Source organism: Chionomys nivalis, chromosome 9, assembly GCF_950005125.1.
Source record: "Chionomys nivalis chromosome 9, mChiNiv1.1, whole genome shotgun sequence".
Lineage (NCBI taxonomy): Eukaryota > Metazoa > Chordata > Mammalia > Rodentia > Cricetidae > Chionomys > Chionomys nivalis.
In genome coordinates, this window is record NC_080094.1 from 54923611 (window position 1) to 54947874 (window position 24264).

At 50.1% G+C, this 24264-nt stretch overlaps 1 protein-coding gene across 1 annotated transcript; it reads left to right on the forward strand.

The window, feature by feature from the left end:
• Window positions 1–612: 612 nt before the first annotated feature.
• Rpap1 (RNA polymerase II associated protein 1) lies at window positions 613–22115 on the forward strand. Its single transcript, XM_057781711.1, has 25 exons — window positions 613–745; window positions 3203–3453; window positions 4036–4184; window positions 4433–4522; window positions 7061–7181; window positions 8447–8668; window positions 10472–10651; window positions 11887–12002; window positions 12186–12284; window positions 13218–13319; window positions 13498–13665; window positions 13894–14073; window positions 14191–14325; window positions 14734–14904; window positions 15520–15677; window positions 16181–16339; window positions 16463–16664; window positions 17160–17269; window positions 17465–17660; window positions 17845–17997; window positions 18206–18348; window positions 19067–19823; window positions 21181–21357; window positions 21491–21550; window positions 21650–22115. The coding sequence occupies exons 2-25, from the start codon at window positions 3276–3278 to the stop codon at window positions 21797–21799; spliced, it is 4176 nt and encodes a 1391-aa protein (XP_057637694.1). The 5' UTR covers window positions 613–745; window positions 3203–3275; the 3' UTR covers window positions 21800–22115.
• The last annotated feature ends 2149 nt before the right edge of the window (window positions 22116–24264 follow it).

Genomic DNA, 24264 nt, shown 5'->3' on the forward strand with positions numbered 1-24264 from the left:
TCATCCGAGCTCAGTACAGTGAGCAAACCTGACTGGTAAAGGTTTTATTGTTGACCGTGGCTAGACCTTAAAGGGGAAAGGCTTTTGGGGAGGGGGTGGCAAAGAAAAAGGGGTTGAATTTCCAGGAAGGGAGACTGGCATGAACAAAGGCAAGATGCTTAGGAAGCGTGTAACCTTGATGACACCAAGGCCCTTTCTAGTATTTCTGTCTTCTCTTCAACACCTCAGTGCTTACTGAGTGCTCTCAGGGATTGTTGCTTTCTTTGGATCCTTCTCCAGGTTCCCTTCTCGCTCGTCCTAAGCACACAGGGAGGTCAGCGACTGTGCCACTTTTGTGTGCCGACTGTGAGCACCGGCGCTGGAATAGAGGGTGCAGTTAAGCGCGGTGGTGAGAACACAAGGACGGCTGTGCCAGCCTTTGCCTCCGCCAGCGGAGCTGCGGGTGTGTGGGAAGGCCTGGGACTGCAGTACACCAAACGCGCGTGTTCCGAGCGCCTGTTTAGAGTTAGTGTCGCAGGCTTCCCAGCTTGGGACTCATGTTCAACGCGGGACAAGGGGGCTCAGAAGGCTCGCGGCCAAGTCAGACGCCGCAGGTCGGGAGGCTGGGCGGAAGCTGAACTCTAGCGGCGGCGGAAGTGCGGCTCCGCACGGGCAAGATGGCGGCGTCCAGGGCTTCCTCGTTCGAGTAGGTGGCTGGCTGCAGAGACTCGCTGCAAGTGGTTCAAGCGGAGAACGCAGGAGCAAGGTGTCCGATTACTTTGTCATTACCTGATTGGGAGTCTTTGCACAGCAGTGGCTGAGACCCCTGTGTCACATAGACCGGGGGCACAGCTCTTCATTTTCCGTGGCTGACGGGTGTGATCCAAAAGATGCTTAACTCGAACCTTCGGCGCAGTCACCGGACAGGTTGTGTCCTCAAAGTGAAGGCTGCGGTGTAAGGGGCTGTTCGAAAACCCAGTGCATCCATTGTTAGTTTTCCTTCGCTTTTGAGTTAATCTGTAGTAACTATCCTTGTGATTCAGGGTGTAGCTTGTAACACAAATTGATTTTAGACAAATCTCTCCCGGAGTTTGTGGGGGGAGTACATTTGCTTCTTTACGTAGCACGGAGCTAGCTGTTTTCATTCACTGAGGTTTATTTATATAACAGGTACTGTGGTAGGCACGTTTTGTGCAATAATTTTTTACTGTTGTTGTTTTGAAAGGTTTCATTTATCCCTGATCCTCCTGCCTCCACTTCCCAAATGCTAGGATTACTGGTGTCCCAGCCCTGTGCATTCTACAGTTGAAACTGAATTTATAATAGCTTAAAAAATTTGCCTAATTTTACTCTAATAAGTAGTGGAGCTGGTATTTGATTTCTGACTTACTGATTTCTAATGCTACTGCTAAACTACCTACATCAGCCCTGTGAGTGTGCATATGTGTGTGTGTGTTTACTGGGCAGAGAAACCAAGGCCTTATGCATGCTAGGCAAGTATTGTGCCATTGACTACACCTGACTCTAAAGAAAAGGCTCAAAAAAGCCTTTTTAGGGGTAATGTTGTTTTTGACTTTTTTGGAACAAGGCTTTGTTATATTATCACACAAACTATCTTGAGACTCTCAATCCTGCCTTAACCTCCCGAGTGCTAGGGTTATTAGTATAGCCAATCACAGCTGACTTTTAGTACTATTCCTTAAGTTATACGCTCATGATTATTTTGACATTTCTGTTCCCTTCAGTCCTTGTGTTGGGGATATTTTCTATACTGGCCTAGTAACTATAGTTAATAGTTATTACATATGATCCTGCATAGGACTAAATGTGCGGCACTGTTATGATTCTGACCTATCTGGCTAGTGTCTCCTTGCTTCTTATTGTTCTTAGCCTTTAGAAGATGGCCGGTGTACTGGGCTCTCCCATGTGCCATATTTTGACTTTTTTTTTTTTTTTTTTTTTTGGTTTTTTGAGACAGGGTTTCTCTGTGGTTTTGGAGCCTGTCCTGGAACTAGCTCATGTAGACCAGGCTGGTCTCGAACTCACAGAGATCCACCTGCCTCTGCCTCCCGAGTGCTGGGATTAAAGGCGTGCACCACCACCACCCGGCTGACATTTTTTTATTACGTTATTATTCACTGTATTTTGTGAAGGTAGGCACACATGCCAGTGTGCTTGTGGAGGTCAGAGGACAGCTTGCAGGAGTTGGTTCTCTATCTTGACCCTGTGTGGGGATTGAATTTAGGTTGCCGGGCTTGGCAGCGAGTGTCTTTCCTTATTGATTTGAGTCATTGAGTCCTTGTTGATATATTTGTTTATTTATTTATCTTTTTGGACAAGATCTCTCTGTGTACACCAAACTAGCCTCAAATTCACAGAGATCCACCAGCCTTTGCCTTCCTAAAGGCATGTTACATCATACCTGGTGAATTTATCTTTTTAAAGTTTATAATTCAGTGGCTTTTTAGTGCATATATAAGGTTGCTGCCAACATCTAGTTTGCGAACATTTTGAGAGTTTTGCCACGCACAGATTGTAAACAACCTAAATTGTCTATATATCCTTTTTGGTTGTTGTTTTGTTTTGTTTGAGACAGGGTCTCACTCTGTAGCCTTGGCTGTCCTGGAACTCACTAGGTAGACCAGGCTGGCCTCAAACTCACAGAGATCCACCTACCTCTGCCTCCCAAGTGCTAGAATTAAAGTCGTGTGCCACCACGCCAACTCTTACTTGTTTTTTGATAAAGAATTTCATGTATCTCAGACTGACTTTTGAATTTACTGTATAGCCAAGGATAACCTTGAACTCTGTACCCTCTTGCCTTCACTCACTAGTAATGGGTTACAGATGTGCACCACCATACTTGCTTCTAAATAATTTTACTAGATTGATGGCCAGAGAGTGCTGATAGAGAAAGAAATGCAGCCGGGTGGTGGTGGCACATGCCTTTAGCCTTTAATCCCAGCACTTGGGAGGGAGAGGCAGGTGGATCTCTGTGAGTTCGAGGCCAGCCTGGTCTACAAGAGCTAGTTCCAGGACAGGCTCCAAAGCTACAGAGAAACCCTGTCTCAACCCCCTCCCTCCGCCAAAGAGAGAGAGAGAGAGAGAGAGAGAGAGAGAGAGAGAGAGAGAGAAATGGCGATGATGAGGAGTGAGTTCGCATAGACTCATGAAAAACATAATCAGTACTCGGTTATAAAGGCTGTTGTTCGATTGCACCTAGGGGTTAATGAGAACATTTCCACAGCAAGAAGGACTGGAAGGAGTCATACAAAGGTCACAGCTTTAGTGTCAAGATGCTGTCCAGACCAAAGCCTGGAGAGTCTGAGGTGGACCTACTGCGCTTCCAGAGTCAGTTCCTCAAGGCTGGTGTGGCTCCAGCGGTACAGCTGGTGAAAGGAAGTAGGAGACATGGTGATGCTTACCCGGACCAGCTCCCATCGCAGGACCGTCGGGATGTGGTGATGCTGGACAGTGAGTGCCTGCAGGATGGGCATGAGGAGAAGAGGGGTCAGTCTACGGGAGCCTGCTTTTCTCCTGAGGAGAGAGGGGTTAACCTAAGAGAGCCCCTTTTTCTCCTGAGGAGAGAGGGGTCAGCCTAAGAGACCCCCTTTTTCTCCTGAGGAGAGAGGGGTCAGCCTAAGAGACCCCCTTTTTCTCCTGAGGTGGCTGAATACTGTTCCAGCTGTAACTTCTGTTGCTGAAAGTTTGTTTTATTTTTATTTTTTAGCATTCTGTTTTGTTTGTGAGAAAGGGTCTCACTCTGACTCAAGCTTGTTGGAACTCACTATTTAGCACAAACTGACTGTGAACTTGTGGCGGTCTTCAGCCTAATTCTAGGATACCAGGTGTGCACCACCACAGGCAGTTCTGCACCTCTGCAGCTCCGCTATATAGGTGAAGAGGTTGAGGTTCAGAGAGGTTAATGTTCTACCCAAGATAACACAGCTTGATCCAGGGCCCAGAGCATCTGTCTTGTTCTATGCTGCTGCCCCCAGCTCTGATATCTTCTTAGGAAAGTGTGGCTATACTCAACATCTGGGTTCTTTCTTTCAGATCTCCCAGATGTGCCCCCAGCTCTGGTGCCTGCTCCTGTAAAGAGAGCTAGACCCAGCCCTGGCCACGCCCTGCCTCACGATGAAGACCCTGAGGAGAGGCTGAGTAGGCACGATCAGCACATCACCGCTGTTCTGTCTAAAATTATTGTACGTGTTAGCCCAGCCGGGGGGGAGGGGGGAGATCCCATTTGGAGAAGAAAGGATTTATGAGCAGAGGGTTCTGCAGAAAGGTAGACTTTGCCGCTCTGCAGTCAGGTTAGGGCTATGTTAGACCACCTAGAACAAATCCAACATAGGTTCAGGAACCCTTGGAATGAGGGTCCTGAGGCCAGTGGACTAGGGTTCAGCCTGGAGAAACCTGTGCATCTTCATTGTTTTGTGTTCCGTTGCCACAGGAACGGGATACGAGTTCAGTCACTGTGACTCTGCCTGTGTCCAGTGGTGTCCCTTTCCCCGCTGTGTTCCATCGCTCGAAGGAGAGACAGGTAAACAGGGTTACCTTAGGTGGGGTCTCGTTAGGGTTTCTATTGCTGCAGCATAACACCATGATCAAAAGCAACTGGGGGATAAAAGGGTTTATTTCAATTACATTTCCATGTCATAGTTCATCACTGATGAAGTCAGCGTAGGAATTAAACAGGGCAGGAACCTGGAGGCAGGAGATGATGCAGAAGCCATGGAGGAGTGCTGCTTACTGGCTTACTCCTTATGGCTTCCGCAATCTGCTTTCTTTTCTTTTCTTTTCTTTTCTTTTCTTTTCTTTTCTTTCTTTTCTTTTCTTTTCTTTTCTTTCTATTTTTTTTTTAAAGATTTATTATATATACAATATTCTGTCTGCATGTATCCCAGTGGGCCAGAAGAGGGCACCAGATCTCATTACAGATGGTTATGAGCCCCTTGAGGTTGCTGGGAATTGAACTCAGGACCTCTGGAAGAGCAGTCAGTGCTCTATTCCTCTGAGTCGTCTCACCAGTGCCCATCCTGCTTTCTTATAGACCCCAAGTCCACCAGCCCAGAGGTGACACCATCCACAATGGGCTAGGCCCTCCCCCATTTTTCTCTAATTAGGAAATGCCTTATAGCCAGATGGAGCTATTCTCTCAGTTGAGGTTCCCTCCTTCCAGATAACTCTAGTGGTATCCATTGGCATAATGCTATCTAGCACAGGTGGTGCTTAGGGAGTTTCAGGGTAAATCTTCTCTAGGTACTTTAGGAAAGTTCTTTTCTTTGAGACAGGGTTTTTCTGTATAGCCCTAGCTGTCCTGGAACTCACTCCGTAGACCAGGCTGGCTTCAAACTCACAGAGATCTGCCTGCCTCTGCCTCCCAAGTGCTAGAATTAAAGGTGTGAACCACCACCAACTAACAAGGAAAGTCCTTTTTTTTATTATTATTATTATTTTAAAACTAAGCCAGAGGCAAAGGGAAGCAGTTTGAGGCCAGTCTGGTCTACATAGTGAGTTCCAGGGACAGCCAAGGCTACACAGAGAAACCCTGTATTGGAAAACCATTAAAAAAATCTTTTTTTATTTATATGTATTTTATGTAGTTATATAACTATTTATACGTATGGGTGGATGTGTGCACACAAGTGCTGATTCCCTCAGTGAGTTCTAGGCACTCGTGAGCTGCCTGCTGGGGTGCTGGGAATGGAAGAATAGTGAGTGCTCTCAACTGCTGAGCCATCTCTTCAGTCCTCTTTTTCAAAATTTCACTTTTATCTGGTGCCCATGGAGATCAGAAGAGGGTTTTGAGACCCACGGAACTGAAGTTAATGGATGGTGATGAGCCATTTCTGGGTGCTGGGAGTTGAAATCAAGTCCTCTGTAAGAGCAGCAAGTGCTCCTAATCACTGAGACCCACACAATTTTGTTTGAGACAGTCTCCTAAGAGGCTGGCCTCAGACTCACAGATTTTTTTCCCCTCAGCCTTCCCAAGTGTTTGAAGGCTGCCTGCTAGGCAGTAAGCCCTGAGCTGTAGCCGCTGTCCAAGTCCTATCTTCTTTTTTTCCTTTGGTGTGTGTATGTATGAGTGTGTGATGTGTGTGTATGTATATGAGTGTGTATGTATATGAGTGTATGATGTGTGTGTATGTATATGAGTGTGTGATGTGTGTGTATGTATATGAGTGTATGATGTGTGTGTGTGAGTTGGTATGTATGAATTCTGGAGGTCAGAAGACCACCTCAGCTGTCATTCCCTGCCTTCAACCTTCTTTAAAAGAGCTAATCTTGGTTGTTCGCTGCTTTGCACGGCAGGCTAGATGGCCTTTGATTTTTGTTTTGTTTTTTCTCTCTATGTAGTCTTGACTGACCTGGAGTCCAGTGTATAGACCAGACTGGCCTTGAACTCACAGAACTCACAGGGATCCAACTGCCTCTGTCCCTAGTGTTGTGATTAAAGGTGTGACCACCACACCCAGCCTTAAATGGCCTCTGAATTTCTAGGGATTCTTTTGTCTCTATCGTCCATCTTGCTTTAGAAATGTTGGGATTACAGATATGTGCTAATTGTGCCCAGTTTTTGCATGGGTTATGGAGATACAAACTCAGGTGTTCATGCTTACAGAGCAAGTACTTTTACATGGGTGTAGGTGTGTGTGCACGTGTGTTGTATGTTTATATGTGTGCTCACAAGTTTGTTCATGCCTGGGTACGGAGATCAGAAGAAAACCTGTAGGAGTCAGTTCTCCTTCCCACATGTGGCCCTGGATCAGACTCCTGTTGTCAGGCTTCAGGCCCCTCACCAGTGTAGCCATCTTGCTGTTCCTTTTATTCTTCTGAGATAAGGTCTCATTTCTCAGTCTGGCTTCAGACTTGCTGTGTAGCAGAGAATATCTTGAACTCTTCTTTTTTCTGCCTGCACCTCCAGAGTGCTGGGTTTCAGATGTGTACCTTCACATCCCAGAAGTTCTGCTTGCTTTGAGAAAGTTTCTTTCCTCTTCATTGCAGAGCCTTGGTTAAGGAGCTAAGGAAGAGCAGGTAATAAATTTCAGCAGCTTGAGTTGTTCTCTTTGCCATGCAGGGGAAATCGGGAGCATCGGGTAAGAGGAGCATCTTTGCCCAAGAGATTGCAGCAAGGAGGGCGACTGAAAACCGGGTCTCAGCAGCTGGGGAAGTTGTCCCCAACCTAGACCCACCAGAGGGTGAGTGCCGGGCTGACATGCTTGAGATTAGTCTTTTTTGTTTCTTATAAATGTGCTTTCTTTTTTAAGTTGTGGTGGAGTGGGGTAGAGACAGATGTAATGTATTCCAGTCTGGCCTGAACTCACCGTCTAGTAGAGGATGATACTAATATTTGATCCTTCTGCTTCCCTGTGCCACCAAGCCCAGTTTATATGGTTATAGGGATCAAGCCCAGGGCGTCATGTATCCTAGCAAGGATGTGCATGCTAGCAACAGAGCTACAACTTCAACTCTCAAATGTAGTTTATTTAGTCTTTCTGTCCTTTTATCTTTGTTTCCTTGCAGAGGTCCAGGTTCAGTTCTGAGCACCTACATGGTGACTCACAACCATCCACAACTCCAGTTCCAGACCAGGCTGGCCTCGAACTCACAGAGATCTGCCTGCCTCTGCCTCCCGAATGCTGGGATTAAAGGCGTGCACCACCACTGCCTGGCGTTTTGGTTTTTTGTTGTTGTTTTGTTTTGTTTTGTTTTGTTTTGTTTAGGCCTGGCTATCCTGGAACTTGTAGACCAGGCTGGCCTCTAATTCACAAAGATCTGCCTGCTTCTGGCTCTCAAGTGCTGGGATTAAAAGCATGTACCACCAGCACTTGACAAGAATTATTTTTTAAATAAAGAAAGAATAAATAACAGCTATGTAGTGTCTAATGGCCAGCACCTTTAGTCCTAGCACTCAGAAGGCAGAGGCAGGTGGATCTCTGAAATTGAGGCCATCCTGGTCTACAGCTCCTTCAAGCATACTTTGAATTGACTTCAGATAGAAACTACTAAGGGAGAGTTAGTTATTAATTTGGCCTCTAGTCCTTGAGAGCTACATTATCTACAGAATTAAACAGTAGGCACTGGGACTGGAAAGATGGCTCAGTGCTGAAGAGGAAGTGCTGAGGCGAGGTTATCAGTGTCTGGTAGAGACTATAAAGGTATCGACCAGGTTTTCATTAGTGGAAGAGCAGGAGGTAAACTCCTGGTGGTGGATGGCTACTCAGGATCTGATGATTCAGAGGGAAATCTTCCCATATAAGTCTTAAGGGAAGAGTGACTGAGAAGCTGCCACCTTGCCTCCCCAGAATGTCTGGATGTGTGTGGTTTCCATTTGGTGTCCAGCAAAGTCCCAGGTTCATCACTGGTCTCTGGGACTGGTTAACTTATTGAAGAGACAAGAGGGTCTAGGTAGAGCCAGGAGGACAGAGTAATAAAGCTGATTACTTTATAACGTTTCTTTCAGGTGCTGTGCCCTCTGAGACACCCTCCTCCAGGGACAAAGGCAGCCAGTTTCCGGGAGGCAACCATGACTTCCACAGATCGAATCTGGTCACAGGGAAGGGGCTGAGGAGCCAGGCGGCTGAGCAGGAAGTCCAGACCATCCACGAAGAGAATGTTGCAAGACTGCAAGCCCTGGCTCCAGAGGAGATCCTGAAGGAGCAGCAGCAGTTACTGGCTCAGCTTGGTAATGATGCTAGGTCTCCCTGCTGGGACCAAGCTAGCAGCAGCTGCTACTTGTTGGGGAAGGCCTACTCTGAGTGCCGGGCACTTTGTTGCGTGTGTGTTTGTTTATTTCCGTAGCTGGGATTGAACCCTGGTCCTTACATATTCTAGGCAAATATCCTATCATGAACTGTACCTCTAGCCCCTAAAGGAGCTGAGGGAAGCAGTGATCCACTAAAGCATGTGCTAGTATAGGACAGACGTGTTTTGAGTATTTATTTATTTAGTGGCATTGGAGATTGATGTGCTATGTGCAGAATACTTTCATGCATTTTTTTCTGTTTTATTCTTTTTTTTTTTTTTTTTTTTTTTTTTTTTTTGGTTTTTCGAGACAGGGTTTCTCTGTGGTTTTGGAGCCTGTCCTGGAACTAGCTCTTGTAGACCAGGCTGGTCTCGAACTCACAGAGATCCGCCTGCCTCTGCCTCCCGAGTGCTGGGATTAAAGGCGTGCGCCACCACCGCCCGGCTTTCTGTTTTATTCTTAAACTATTCCTCTACTCCTGAGAGAGATAGGTATTAGCTTAATTTTACTAATAAAAAAACAAAAATAAAAAAATAGCCCGACAGCGGTGGTGCATGCCTTTAATCCCAGCATTCATGAGGCAGAGGTAATTTTGAGTTCGAGGCCAGCCTGGTCTACAGAGCAACTTCCAGTCCACGCAGAGAAAGTCTGTCTCAAAACCAAAAACAACCCAGTCTCTGCTGCTCAGGGTGGCACAGGCCTTTAATCCCAGCACTCGTGAGGGCTGGAGTTCATGCTCGGCTACAATACAAGTTTGAGGCCTACTGTCTCTGTGAGACCGTTCCTCAAAAATCCTCAAAAATATAAAACTTGGAGCTTGTGTGATAGCTCAGTGGGTAAAGGTGCTTGCTGAGCAAGCCTGATGACCAGGGTTCGATTCCTGGAACCTATGTGAGGTAGAAGAGAGAACTGATCCCACTAAGTTGTCCTCTGACCTCCCCATTGCACCATGGCACTTATGACCTCCCATATACCCAGTAACAATCTTAAAAATTCCAAAAAGGGAAAAAAAAGAGGCTCAGAAATTTAAGAACTTCTCTACAAGTTGATAGTGAGAACTTCGGAAGGAATTAATTGTGGGGCAGCAGGAGGGTGTTACAGCGAACCCAGAGCCTTGCACATGCCAGACAAAGCGCTCTACACATCTGGTTCTGCGGATTCAGTCTAAGAGTTAGTGCTTCTGACCCGTCTAGCCACCACGGCCCCATTTGCATCTCCGCACGAGCTGTTGTAGTTCATGCTGTGCCTCATTACAGCCGTATTTATCCTCTGGTGTAACTACAGCGCGTCCTGTTGTACACAGGCAAGTGTGGTCTGCCACGCCTTTCTCGGAGTCCGTCTTGTTCCGCACGGTATAGTGAGCACTTATGGAGCGTGTATTCAGTTTTTAGTGAATATATGTACAAACCGACTGAAAGAACTTGTTCATCTCAGTGTTTTCCTTTGGGCTCTAGTTAACATTCACTAAGCCACAGCTGCTTCAGATTTCTGGCCTGGTGGCCAGAGTGGTTCAGAGGACTATGGAGAGCAGGGGCATGGGGGTAGTCAGGCCCCAGGGGCTACAAGTGTGGGCTGGCAGTGTCGTTAAAGAGCCACAGGAGAGTGCAAGGGTCCTGGGCCAAGCCTGGGAAGCAGTTTGTCTTGTCTTGGCACCCAGAGGTGGAAGCTCTCATTAGGTGTCAGGTGTGGGGAAGGCTAGGGAGTGCCCACCCTGCTTCTTATTCTCTCCACCTTTACTCCCAGACCCCAGCTTGGTTGCCTTCTTGAGATCTCATAGCCATGCCTTGGAGCAAGCAGGAACCAAGGACCCCAAGGAGCAGAACCCAGGAAAACCCACAGTTCCAGTCGCTAAAGAAGAGCCCATCATGTCAGCGTCTACCAGTGAGCCAACGGAGGAGGACAAGCTGGAGCCCAGAGCCCCAGGTGGGGAGGAGAGACACCATCTTTTGGTGGATAAGAGTAGCGAGGAAAGCCAGGCGGTGGTGGTGCCTACCTTTTTAATCCTAGCACTCAGGAGGACCTCTGTGAGTTTGAGGCCAGCTGATTTCTACATATCAAGTTCCAGGACACCAGGGCTACAGAAGAGGGGAGTGGGCTGGTGAAATGGCTCAGAGGATAAAGGCACTTGCCTCCAAGCCAGACAGCCCAAGTTAGATCCCTGGAACCTACATGGTGGACAAGAAAAGCCACTCCCGAGGACTGTTTTGTTACTTACACACACACACACACACACACACACGGAAAAAAAAAGTAGAAAAAAACTGTCCTTCCTCCTTGGCCTGGCTGATGGGGAGGAGAGGTGGAGATGGAAGGTTAATCTTCATTAGTGCTGTAATTGGCTAAGATAGCCCTCATTTGCTGGTGCACACACTTCTGCTTCTCGTCCTCTTACCACTACTTCTCCCTCCCACCTGAAGAGGCAGCAAGGTGCCACTGTCCCTCCCTAGACAGGCATCTTCTTGCCTTGCTGCAGGTGCACAGCTCCTGCTTCCTCCCTCTTCTGTGCTGCAGGGGGATGGCAGGGCCAGGGTAAGGGAAGAAGAATCTGATGCAGGACCAGAGACACGCCAGACCAGAAGCAGAGACCAGTGGGAGCACTTATTTCCCAGAAACAAGATTATTCCATTAGGGATTACAAGAGAGGAAATTTCATTATGAGCCGGAACCTCCTGCTCCTGGAGGACTGCTGGGCCAGCCAGGCAGGTTGAGTGGGGGCGGGGTGGGGGGTGGGGAAGCCGGAGGATGTGGTAGAGGTGTTTCGAAATCCTGCACCATTGGGACAGCATAGCTGCCCCCTCTTCTTTGTCCCTGTTCCCTTACTTCTTCAGTGGTCTGGTACCAGAGAGAGGACTGCGGTACTTTCCTAGGCAGATGGTCTTCCTTTTCTGTTCCTCCTTTTCTTTCTTTTCTCCTCTTTCTCTCTCGAACAAATCTTTGGATTCAGAAAGGGGCTAGAGCCAGGACCAGCCGTGTCTGCTAGAGTTAAAACAGTCATCCAGTTCCCAGGGGCTCCGGCCCCCAAACCATACTATTGAGCCATAGCTGAGGGTTGGAGCTGCTAGACAGTGCAGAGGGCCTGTGGCAGCTGCCCTATGCCAGTGGGGAATCTTACAGGTGAATTGAGTCCCTTGAGGAATGCTATGCTTCTGCCTCCCTAGCACTGAAACTACCCGTGACCCCCAACAAAGAATGGCTCCATATGAACACGGTTGAGCTGGAGAAGCTCCACTGGACGCAGGACCTGCCCCCGCTCCGACGGCAGCAGACACAGGAGGTGAGAGGGACCAGGTGGATGGGGACGCTGCTCTTCTGTGCTCTCAGCTTCTCCCATCTCCTGCCTGGCCCTGAGGAAATGACCCTCATTTCCAGTCAGAGGTAGCACCCAGGCCCAGTCCGAAAAGGCTTGAGTGTGATGGAGAAGCGCTGCTGTGCGAGCCAGCTCTTTTCTTTCTCTTAGAGAATGCAGGCCCGATTCAGCCTTCAAGGAGAGCTCCTGGCACCTGATGTGGACCTGCCCACCCACCTGGGCCTGCACCACCATGGAGAAGAGGCAGAGGTAAGGCGTGGGCATAGGACCCAGAGAGAACTGGGAAGCTCTTGGCAGGTGTGTTAATATCTGTGCAGAAAAGGATATCTGGTCAGTTGCCTTTAATCTGTGTGCCGTGTTCCAGCTCATGGCCTTGCTGTCACTCAGTTCAGAGTCAAAATTCTCTTGTTCCTCCTACTGACATCTCGTTCTGTTCTGGAACTCAGAGCCAGGCCTTGCGTGCTTTCCCTTAGACAGTTCCATCCCTCGTGGGGCTGCCATCCTGATTTTCCTTACCTTTCCCAGGTCTCCTTTGCTCATAGAATACGGTCCCAGCTCCTAGCTTGGCAGCACAGCCTATTATGGACCCCCTAGCTCTGCCTTCTCTACTGCTGTACCACTCTGCTGACCACCATAGGGTCACCCTATTTTCACAGCCTCACAGGGCTCACTCCCAGCAACGGCTGCACCCTTAGTCCATGCTAGGCCATTGAAGCTCTACCCCCCCACTGAGACCAGATTCCTTTTCCACACCTGTCTTCTGCTTAGAAATTAAACATCAGCTACTGGGCTGGAGAGATGACTCAGTGGTTAAGAGCACTGGCTGCTCCTTCAGAGGTCCTGAGTTCAATTCCCAGCACCCATGTGGTGGTTCACAGCCGTCTGTAACTGTAGTCTCATGGGATAAGCTGACCTCTTCTGGTGGACAGATAGATGTACATGTAGACAGAATATCCATATACATAAAATCTTTAAAAAGAAAAACGAGCAGCTACTGCATCCCTGTCTGCTTTATGCCACCATTGCTGTGTATGTCCTGTATTCTTTATCAGCTTGAGGCTCCAAGGAGAGCGAGAACTAGATATCACTGATTTATGCTGCCTTTTCCTCGACATCTTCCTGGGTGTTTGAGGGGACACTGCCCTGTTCTTGATTCCTTTTGACTTTTTGTCCCTGCACCAGAGAGCAGGGTACTCTCTCCAGGAGCTGTTCCATCTGACCCGCAGCCAGGTGTCCCAGCAGAGAGCCCTAGCACTGCACGTGTTGTCCCAGATCATCGGCAGGGTAAGTGGACTGCGGGCCTGGTCCTCCCTAGCTCCACCTCATCCCTCACCCCTTGGCCTTAGACTCTTTTTCTTTGCACTGTAGGTCAGACTAGGAATGGGGCAAATGCAGGGTCATGGGCAAGCAAGGGTTCTATACAAGTTCTGCATGTTCAACAGTTTTTCCCCCTGACCCCAAGGCCCAGGCTGGTGAGTTTGGAGACTGCCTAGTGGGCAGTATCTTGCGCCTTCTCTTGGATGCTGGTTTCCTCTTCCTGCTTCGCTTCTCTCTGGATGACAGGGTAGACGGTGTCATCGCAGCAGCCGTCCGGGCTCTTCGCTGCCTACTTGTAGCTCCTGGAGATGAGGTATGTCAGGGGTAGGAATGGGGTTCTGCTCCTCACTCTGGGTATGCCCTTTGCCAAGGCTTTCAGGCAGAATGGAGAACAGAGAGCAGCTGGCAGCCTCTTCTCAAAGCCACAGCCCTGGAAGCCTTGCCTCTGCTGTTGGTGTGTCGGGAGAAGGAATTTTGCTCTACCCCGGAACCATTTTCATGCCTTTCCGTCTCTTCCCAACTCTGCCCCATCCTCTGGCAGGAGCTCCTTGACAGCACCTTCTCTTGGTATCATGGAGCTTCCGTGTTCCCTCTGATGCCCAGCCAGGAGGACAAAGACGATGAAGGTGAGGACGAAGAACCCACAACCAAAAAGGCGAAGAAGACCCCTGAGGAAGAAAGCTGTCCTCCCCCCGACCTGGCCAGACACGATGTCATCAAGGTAGATGGCAATCTACCTTCTAGTCCTTGACCTAGTGAGCAGGTTTATTGGGCAGGAGAGGTCTAGACCTGGGTCTTCACCTCATGTGGCAATGGGTTTCTTTCTTTTGAGTCCTAGGGGCTCCTGGCTACCAACCTGCTGCCTCGGCTGCGCTATGTGCTGGAGGTGACCTGCCCAGGGCCCTCTGTGGTCCTTGACATCCTGGCTGTCCTTATCCGCTTGGCCCGGCATTCCCTGGAGTCAGCCACGAGGGTGAGAAGGGGAGCAGGGCGATGAATGGACAAACAGCCCCTGGGCTCTCCCTTCTTTATTTTGTGGGCTTTGTTATTGTTATTTTTGTTGTTGCTGTTATTTTAAGATAGGGTCTCATTATAACACAGGCTGGCCAAGGGCTCATGATATAGCACAGGCTGGCCAAGGGCTCATGATATAGCTCAGGCTGGCCAAGGGCTCATGATATAGCTCAGGCTGGCCAAGGGCTCATGATATAGCTCAGGCTGGCCAAGGGCTCATGATATAGCTCAGGCTGGCCTGGAGCTTGTGGAAGTCCTTCCTCAGCGTCCCGAGTACTGAGATTATAGGCATAGCCGTGGTGTGTGCCCAACTGGAGGGGCTTTATCTTGATCCTGTCTGCCTCCCTTTTCCTCCTGTCTCCTGCAGGTCCTAGAGTGTCCTCGGCTAATAGAGACCATAGTTCAAGAATTCCTGCCGACCAGTTGGTCCTCCATGGGGGTGGGGCCTACTTCCAGTCTATACAAAGTGCCCTGTGCTGCTGCCATGAAACTGCTTAGAGTCCTGGCCTCAGCTGGGAAGAATATTGCTGCCCGACTGGTAAGCAGGACCCAAGGCAAAAGTTGGAGGGCATAAGACAGGGCTGATTTGGGCTAGATTAAACATGATCCATTAATTCTGGACAGCTGCCTCACCTCACCTTCCTCTTCCTCTCTGGTCCAGTTGCTCAGAAACTCAACAGAGACCAGCAGGCAGGAGCCTGGGCACCTGGGTCTGTTGGACCTAGTCTGGTCTCATAACGTGGGGAAGGTTCTCTGATACAAAACTGATCCAGAGTTGCTAGCTGCAGATAGGCACTTGTCACCTGTAGCCTAGAAAAGGTACTTAGCAAACACTGTCCAAAAAGGAGGAAGGAGCACTGGCCAGTAGGCGGTTCAGCAGGTAAAGGCACTTGCTGGCAACGCTGATGACCGGAGGCCGGTCTCCAGAGCCCACAGGGAAGGAGGAGGGAGATGACTTCCATGTGCATGCTGTGACATGCGAGCACCTGCAGCCCCAAATCAGTGCTTAGAAAAGATGAAGGAGAAGGGCCGAGATTCTTTCACCCCTGTGGCCTGACAGAGACTTAGAGTGGGACCAGCCTGAGCCTTATTCCAAGAGAGAACCAGATACCAGTTAGAAAATGCTGATACCACGCCTTCTGCTCATCTCCAGTTCAGCAGCTGTGACTTCAGGAGCCGTCTGAGCCGGTTCATAGCCGAAGCTCCACAAGAGCTGGCCTTGCCCGCCGAGGAGGCAGAGATGCTGAGCACTGAGGCCTTCCGTCTGTGGGCTGTGGTCGCTTCCTATGGCCAGGGTGGCCACCTTTACAGGTGAGGAAGGCAGGAGTAGGTCTCTTGTAGAGCCCTCCGTTCTGTGTTTTGAGTATTATTGTTACTTCCTTCAGCTTTGTTCAGGGTCCAGAGGAGGGGAGGCCAAGAGTGGTGAGCGGATGACGCTTGGGAGTCAGGACCTGCTAGGGAAGGGAGGGATGTCTGCTGGATATAGCTTGAGAGTCAGGACCTGCTAGGGAAGAGAGGGATGTCTCGTGGATGATGCTTGGGAGTCAGGACCTGCTAGGGAAGAGAAGGTTAGCTGCAGTCTTTGACAAAAGCATTTGTACATTGGTGAAGTCAGGTGTCATATCTGTGCTGAGGGGCAACCTGGAAGGGTTGCAACCGTCCCAAGTTTCAGGACCTAGCAGTGCACAGTGTCTCCACCCTGGGGCTTTCTCCTTCCTGATGCTCTTTCACCAGATGGAAGCTCCTGGCAGGCCTGTGCTTTGTGCCCTCATCTTGGTCTCTTCGTACAGTGAAGGCCAGTTGTTCTTCCCCAGGGAGCTGTACCCAGTGCTCATGCGGACCTTGCAGACCCTGCCTACGGAGCTCAGCACCCATCCCCCAAAGCCACTGTCCATGCAGCGAATGGCCTCTCTGCTCACACTTCTTACCCAGCTGACCCTGGCAGCTAGCAGCACACATCCTGAACCCAGCAGGTAGGCCAGGTGCTAGCCTGTTGGCAGGCATGCCCAGCAGCAACCCAGGACAGGTGGGAATGCTGCTCCACAGGGAGCAAGGCGGCCAGACCCACACCTTTGCCCCTTTTGATACTCCGGCAGTGACTCTGCTGAGGCCTGCGTGTCGGCCATCCCTTCTTCCGTCACCTGGATGCAGGTATCTGGACTTCAACCACTGATCGAGCCATGTCTAAAGCAGACCCTAAAGTTCCTGCCCAGACCTGATGTATGGAATGCCCTGGGCCCAGTACCCAGTGCCTGCCTGCTCTTCCTTGGTGCCTACTACCAGGCCTGGAGCCAGCAGGTGAGTGCAGCCTGCCTGTCTTTCTCTGCATCCTGTCCTCTTCCTCCTGTTCTGACCCCACTTCCCCACTCCTTTTCTGTTGGCACCTCTCCCCGTCTCCTTGGCTTGGGGTCGGTATGTGTAGATGTGGTCCGGGAGTGGAAGAGTGGACCCGGAGCCTCACACATGTAGCTGCTTCTCTACTGAACCCACCTCTCCTTTTCACTCTACCTGTGTCTTCCTGCTGCTGTTTCCCAGGAACTTTGATGATGGGACCAGAGACCCCTGAGCAGCAGCTCAGCTTGTCTTTTCTTCTAATGTACCCCTAGATGTTGTGCACTGGAGGAAGCTCAGGGCTGTCTGTCCTTCAGAAAGGTCAGGCTGTGGAGGCTTCCAAACAGATTTTTTCCTTTGAGGTTCTTAGCATGGCGGGGGTGGGGGGTGGAGTCTGAGTCTATAGGATGAGGAAAACGGGTGTTTTGGTCTATCAGCTTAGTGCCTCTCTTGGTCCTCCAGTCAGATCTGTGCCCAGAGGATTGGCTTCAGGACATGGAGCGCCTGTTGGATGAGCTCTTGCTGCCATTGCTGAGCGAGCCTTCTCTGGGCCATCTGTGGGATTCCTTGAGGTATACTCTGGTGGGTGGCTGGGGGAATGTGGGGAGGAGGCATTTCCTCTCCTGAGGGGTCCTGGGTCTGTCTTCCCCATCCATCCCAGTAAGTGGCCCCTTAGGGGCCCAGGCAGGGAGAACCCTTGGGACGTGAGCACTGATCCGCACAGCCAGGTCCCGCTTTTGTTCTCAGCATCTCCGTTCTCCTCGCAGGCACTGCTCCCCGCTCTGCAACCCGCTGTCCTGTGCTCCTGCTCCTGAAGCCCCCCCCAGCCTTGTGTCCCTGGGCTGTGCAGGAGGTTGTCCCCCTCTCAGTATAGCTGGCTCAGCCTCACCCTTCCCATTCCTCACTGCCCTCCTCTCTCTCCTCGACATTCTGGTCCGGATCCACAAGGGGCTTTGTGGACAGGTAAACCTTGGGTGCCTGTTTAGAGGTTAGGCATGGGGCAGAGGTAGCTGGGGTGGGAAAAAGGAGAGGTGGCCAGAAGAAGGGTGGCCTTGTTTTTCTGAGTGGCTGGGAGGGGACAGCCATCTGGGGAGCCCTGGAACACATGAGAGTCAGTTTCCAGGTCTGAACAAAGGTGTTTCCTCAGCTGGCTGCTGTGCTGACTGCCCCAGGACTCCAGAACTACTTTCTCCAGTGTGTGGCTCCTGTGCCTGCCCCACAGCTCACACCCTTCTCTGCCTGGGCCCTGCGCCATGAATACCACCTGCAGTACCTGGTGCTCTCGCTAGCCCAAAAAGCGGTGAGTTCCTGCCTGCAGAGTCAGCCCCCACCCTGCTGTCCTCCCTACTTCTCCATTGCCTGGGCCGTTTCTACTGGAGCATGCAGCTCCTACTCCAGTCCACACTCCCTGGCTGCTGTCCTCCATCTCCCTGTCCCTTTCCTCACTCAGCTCTGCTTTGTTCTCTCCCTGCTGCCCTCCCTGCACTAACACCGTCTTTCTTCCTTAGGCAACACTGCAGCCACAGCCAGCCACGAGTACTGCCCTCCACCATACCATGGCCTTGGCCCTGCTGAGCCGGCTGCTGCCTGGAAGTGAATACCTCGCCCAAGAGCTGTTGCTGAGCTGTGTGTTCCGGCTGGAGTTCCTGCCGTGAGTCCAGGGGTTTCAGGCATTTGGTGCTTGGCACTTTTGGATGCTGCTGAATTTTATTAACAAAACAGCATCTTGGAGCCAGGAAACCTAGGTTTTAGTCTCTTTCCTTCACGTATTATACTTAATTTGTTATTCCCTCAGTGAAGTGAAGATGAGGCTACTCATCTTCATCCTACCCAAGAATGACTTTACAGTAAGACAGTGACTAAAAAATGTACATAAGCCAGGGATGTAGTTAGCAGTGGCCTGTGGCATGTGTGAGGCTCTGATTTGAGTGAAGGCCTGGCATGGTGATACACACCTCTCGTCCCAGCACTTGGGAGGTAGCAGCAAGGAAATCAGGAGTTCAAGGCCAGCCTTAGCTACCTGTCAAATTCTAGGTCAGCCTGGGCTACATGAGAAAGAGACTGTCTCAAAAGCGAATGAATGAATGAATGGGAACTGGGCCAAACACCAGAATGAGGCTGTCCCATAAATAAACAAGTAGGAGCTGGGTGGGACACATCGTAATCCCCACACAGCTAGGGTCAAGCACAGAAGTTTAAGTAAATTTGTCCCTGCCCCATCTCCTAAGTGCTATGCAGCACTGTGGTGTGAGAGGCAGTTGGGGCAGAAAGGCACAGGACTGAACTCGGAAGCCCTCAGGAGCTGGCGGCACAGCCGTCTGGATGCTGTGGTCCCAGCCCTCAGGTTTGGCTTTTGTGTCCTGTTACAGGGAGAATGCGTCAGGGGGTCCAGAGGCAGCTGACTTCTCTGACGGACTGTCCTTAAGGAACAGTGGGGACCCTCAGTGTAAACGAGGGGCTCTCCTAGTTCAAGCTTGCCAGGATCTCCCCAGCATCCGCAGCTGCTACCTGGCCCATTGTTCACCAGCCAGAGCCAGCCTGCTGACCTCCCAAGCCTTGTACCGCGGGGAGTTACTGCGAGTTTCAAGCCTGCTACTGCCTGTACCTAAGGAGCCCCTGCTGCCCACTGACTGGCCCTTCCAGCCATTGATCCATCTCTACCATCGGGCTTCAGATGCTCCCTCTGGGCTCCCTGCTGCTGACACCGTAGGCATCACCATGCGAGTCCTACAGTGGGTGCTGGTTCTGGAGAGCTGGCGCCCTGAGGCCCTCTGGGCTGTGCCTCCTGGTGCCCGCCTGGCACGGCTCATGTGTGTGTTCCTGGTGGATAGCGAGCTATTCCGAGAGACTCCTGTACAGCGTCTGGTGGTAGCTCTTTTAACGTGGCTCTGTCGGCCCCAAGTCCTGCCAAACCTCAACCTGGACTGCCCACTCCCTGGCCTGACGTCGTTTCCTGACCTCTATGCCAGCTTCTTAGACCACTTTGAGGCTGTCTCTTTTGGGGACCACTTGTTTGGGGCCCTGGTCCTCCTTCCGCTGCAGCGTCGGTTCAGTGTCACCTTGCGCCTTGCCCTCTTTGGGGAGCACGTGGGGGTCTTGCGAGCCCTGGGCCTGCCACTGACTCAGGTATGTGTCCTCGGCCTTACAAGGCCACCATCCTGAGCCTGCGGGGCTCTGGTGTGTCGGGGTTCCTCATTTTACCTCTTGGGAGCTTTGAAGGCGTCAGGATGGTAGAGAATAGGAGGGTTTTTACCATGGCATCTGGCAGAGAGTAGGCATTGGTATTAGCAAGGTTCCCTTCCACTTGTTAGCTCCGGTAGTCTAGATGAAAGATATGCTAAGACCAAAAACGAAACCATAGATCTTAATCACCCAGATTTAAGGTAAGTCAGAGTTCAGAGAATTTTTAGAACAATCAGAGTGGACTTTCTGTAAGGAAGAAGTGTTATTGGGGGAGAGGTTTGGCCTGGTGGGGAAGTTTGGGGAGAGTTTGACTCTTTTGGCAAATTTCTGTGGAGCACTTGCTGGAAATAAAGCTAAGAGGCAAAGTCCTAACCGGTGGTGAAGCCCACGCTGGGCATGGTGGTGCATGTCTTAACCCAGCACATGGGAGGTAGAAGCAGGAGGATTTCTGTGAGTTCCAGGATAGCAGGGCTGCTACACAGATAACCCTGTCTCCAAAAACCAAATAAATAAGTAAATAAATAAATAATGAAATAGTTTTAGAGCCAGATATGGTGGCACACACCTTTAATCCCAGTACTCAGGAGGCAGAGGCAGGCAGATCTCTGAGTTTGAGGCCAGCCTGGTCTATAGAGTGGGTTCCAAGACAAACAGCCACACAGAGAACAGAGACTGTCTCAAACAAAAAAAGTTTTTGAGACAGTGCCTTCCTTTGTATCCCAGGCTGGCCCCAGTCCTCTGGTTGTATTCAGGAATGACAAGCACGTGCTTCCACTCCCAGCTCAGTAACAACTGTTTTTATTTATATATTTTTTTTTAGTTTCTTTTTTTTTTTTTTTTTTGGTTTTTTTCGAGACAGGGTTTCTCTGTGGTTTTGGAGCCTGTCCTGGAACTAGCTCTTGTAGACCAGGCTGGTCTCGAACTCACAGAGATCCGCCTGCCTCTGCCTCCCGAGTGCTGGGATTAAAGGCGTGCGCCACCACCGCCCGGCTTTTTAGTTTCTTTTGAATACTTACATATTTTTATAAAATAGGAACTACTGCATAGAGAATTTTTTCATTTAGCCCTATATCATAAGCATTTGTCATCATTAAATAGGCTTAAGAAATCAATGCTGCGTGTGCTGGAAATGTAACCTAGGGCTTTATGTATCCCGGGAGGGTGCTCGGGCTCTGAGCCCCGCCCAGCACTAGTCTAAAGGAGGACCTGCTGCTCTGGCTCCTGTGGCCAGCAGTCATCCACCACTGTCCGCTGCGCACGTCTCCACCCTCGCCCTCAGAGCTCATTCCCTCCCTCACAGCTGCCTGTGCCCTTGGAGTGCTTCACAGAGCCCGCCGAGGACAGCCTGCCTCTCCTTCGGCTCTATTTCCGGGCCCTGGTTACTGGTGCGCTCCGTCCACACTGGTGCCCTGTCCTCTACACTGTAGCTGTGGCTCATGTCAATAGTTTCATCTTCTCCCAAGACCCAAAGAGCTCAGTAAGTCCCATCTCCATATTCAAAGAGTGGGAGGGGAGCTGGTAGTCCAGTTGGGGAGGGGATGAGAGTTAACCAGGCCAGTGGTGGGTATCAGTCCTCGGCTAGGTACCACATCTCCCTCTTGTGCTCCTAGGATGAGGTGAAGGCTTCCCGGAGGAATATGCTGCAGAAAACGTGGCTGCTGGCAGATGAGGTAGGACTGTGGGTATTGGGAAGATGAAAGATACAGGGGCTTAAGGAACCAAACCTCAACAGACTCACCACCCACTTCATGGTTTTGCCCTCTCTGCAGGGTCTGCGGCAGCATCTCCTCCACTATAAGCTTCCCAACTCCAGCCTCCCAGAGGGCTTTGAGCTGTATTCTCAGTTGCCTCGCCTGAGACAGCAGTACCTTCAGACATTGCCCACAGAAGTGCTCCAGAATGGAGGATTAAAGACGTAGGGCACTTGGCAGCAGCTCAAGATGGGTATATTCTCCTGGGGCTGGACACTGGAAGTCTGCTCTTACAGAAGAACAGCATTTCATGAGGGACAGTGGGGACAGGGGAACGCACGACTTGCCTTCCTGCGAGCACATTGTTTGAGCCTTTTTTAGAAACGGAAGGAATGCTTATTCCACCCCGATACTGGAACTCAGGATCTGGGGCTCTGAGGGCTGTGCTAGGAGTGGAGGGTGACTTAGCTGTTTACCCCACTGAGGGCACAGAACAGGCTGAGTCCCCTCTCACCTCCAGGGTGTGTCATTGAAATAAATTCTTTTCTACTCTAGCTGATCCGGACTGTTTTGTAATGTTCAGAGTTGGTCTCGGGTGGATTATCTCAAGGAGAGAGGTGGGAGGTAAAAACAGTCTCCATCTGGAGATGGAAAGATGTGTCCTACAAGTTTGTGAGAGTGACAGTGCCCTTGGGAGTGGGTGTGGTCCTGCAGGCCCCTGGAAGGACAAGGGTCAGCCAGGCCAATGTCAGCCTGAGGTAGTACTTTCTGTATGCCACTCCAGTAGGCCAGTTTCTGTGCATGCCTCTGTTTGTATGAATGGTGTATGCCACTCCAGTAGGCCAGTTTATGTGCATGCCTCTGTTTGTATGAATGGTGTGTGCCACTCCAGTAAGCCAGTTTATGTGCATGCCTCTGTTTGTATGAATGGTGTGTGTGCAGGTGGCCACAGAGGCCGGAAGATAATGTCGGATCCCCTGGAGCTGGGGCTATAGTTGTGAGCTGCCTGCTGTAGGTACTGGAAACCAAACTCAGGCACTTAACCACTGAGCCATCCTCCAGCCCCACACAGTGGACTTTCCTTAGTAGGACCATGACTGGGAGGATAGATCAAAACATACATTGTCTAATTTCATTTTGTTTACTTATTTTCTTAAACAAGTGTGCATCACTGCCCTCAGCCTTTCAACTTTAAATTACATTTTATTTGTTGTGTGTGTGTGTGTGTGTGCGTGTGTTTGAGGGGGTGAGGGTCAGAGAAGCACTAAGAAGAGTGAGTCCTCCTCCACCAAGTGGGTCCCAGGGAGTCAGGACATCAGCTTGGCAGCAAGCACCCTTTCACTGCCCTGCTTTATTTTATACTCTTCATTGGTCCCCACCTCACGGGCCCTGTGTCTTATTTTATATGGGGTCTCATATAGCTCAGGCTGACTCTGAACTCCATATGCAGTTTAGGTTGGCTTTACCTCCAAAGGACTGGGATTGTGGGTGTGGCTCATCACACCGCTTTTTTTGTTTGTTTTCAAGGTTTTGTTTTTGTTTTGTTTGTTTGGCTGGTTGGTTGATTTTTTTTCTTTTTTTTTTTTTTTTTAGACAGGGTTTCTCTGTGTAGCCTTGGCTGTCCTGGATCTCACTCTGTAGACCAGGCTGGCCTCATGCTTACATCCACCCACCTCTGTTAAATGGTACCACTGCACCAAGTCGCTAGTTAACTACTAGGCATAACTTCAGTTTTCAGGTGTTAAAACATAGGCTTCGGCCATTTTTTTTTAATCCAGTATTTATTGGGATGGTTCGCCTTCATCTTGATCCAGGTACTCTTACTTAGTGTGCCTCCTCCCAAAGGAATGTCCCCCGTAACCCTTGCTTTCCTTCTTTTAGGCCCAAAGAGGACAGGGGTACAGGCAACACACAAGACTACTGTTTGTGGCTGGGCGGTGGTGGCGCACGCCCGTAATCCCAGCACTCAGGAGGCAGAGGCAGGTGGATCTCTGTGAGTTCGAGGCCAGCCTGGTCTAGAAGAGCTAGTTCCAGGACAGGAACCAAAAGCTACGGAGAAACCCTGTCTCGAAAATCAAAAAAAAAAAAACAAAAAAACAAAACAAAACAAAAAAGACTACTGTTTGTGCAGGGCTAATGACTGTGGTAGGATTTTAGCATGCTGGGTGGTTCACATCCATGGATTAGAAAGAAATTAGCACTGGGTACCAGGTAATCCCTATCTCTTTTCCTTTGCAGATGGATGAAGGAGATCCTTTTCAAGAGATTTATTCTTGTAGGGAGGTTTGTGTGTGTGTGTGTGTGTGTGTGTGTGTGTGTGTGTGAGAGAGAGAGAGAGAGAGAGAGAGAGAGATAGAGAGAGAGAGAGAGAGAGTTTTGTTTTGAGAGAAAGTATTACCCTAGCTCAGGATGGCCTGGAACTCATAGCTGTCCTCCCTGCTCAGCCTTCTATGTGCTGGAATTACAGGCATGAGCCACCACGCCTGGTTTAACATTAGCATTTTGAACAAAAGATAAGACTCCAGCCTTCATTGAAATTCATCAATGGCCAGAGTCCCAGGTGATAATGGTTGGAGGAAGTAAAGAACTTCCTTTGGGTGACCTGCCCTGACTTAGATTATCACCGCTGGGCCTCACAGATTCAATGCACAAAACTACCTGAAGGCTTAATTCCAGTGGCCCTCTCAGTGTGG

Coding starts and splice junctions, on each gene's coding strand:
- Rpap1 (XM_057781711.1), top strand. CDS start 3,276: ATGCTGTCCAGACCAAAGCCTGGAGAGTCTGAGGTGGACCTACTGCGC. Junction 14,905..15,519: donor AGAATATTGCTGCCCGACTG/GTAAGCAGGACC, acceptor GCTCATCTCCAG/TTCAGCAGCTGTGACTTCAG. Junction 21,551..21,649: donor CGTGGCTGCTGGCAGATGAG/GTAGGACTGTGG, acceptor CCCTCTCTGCAG/GGTCTGCGGCAGCATCTCCT.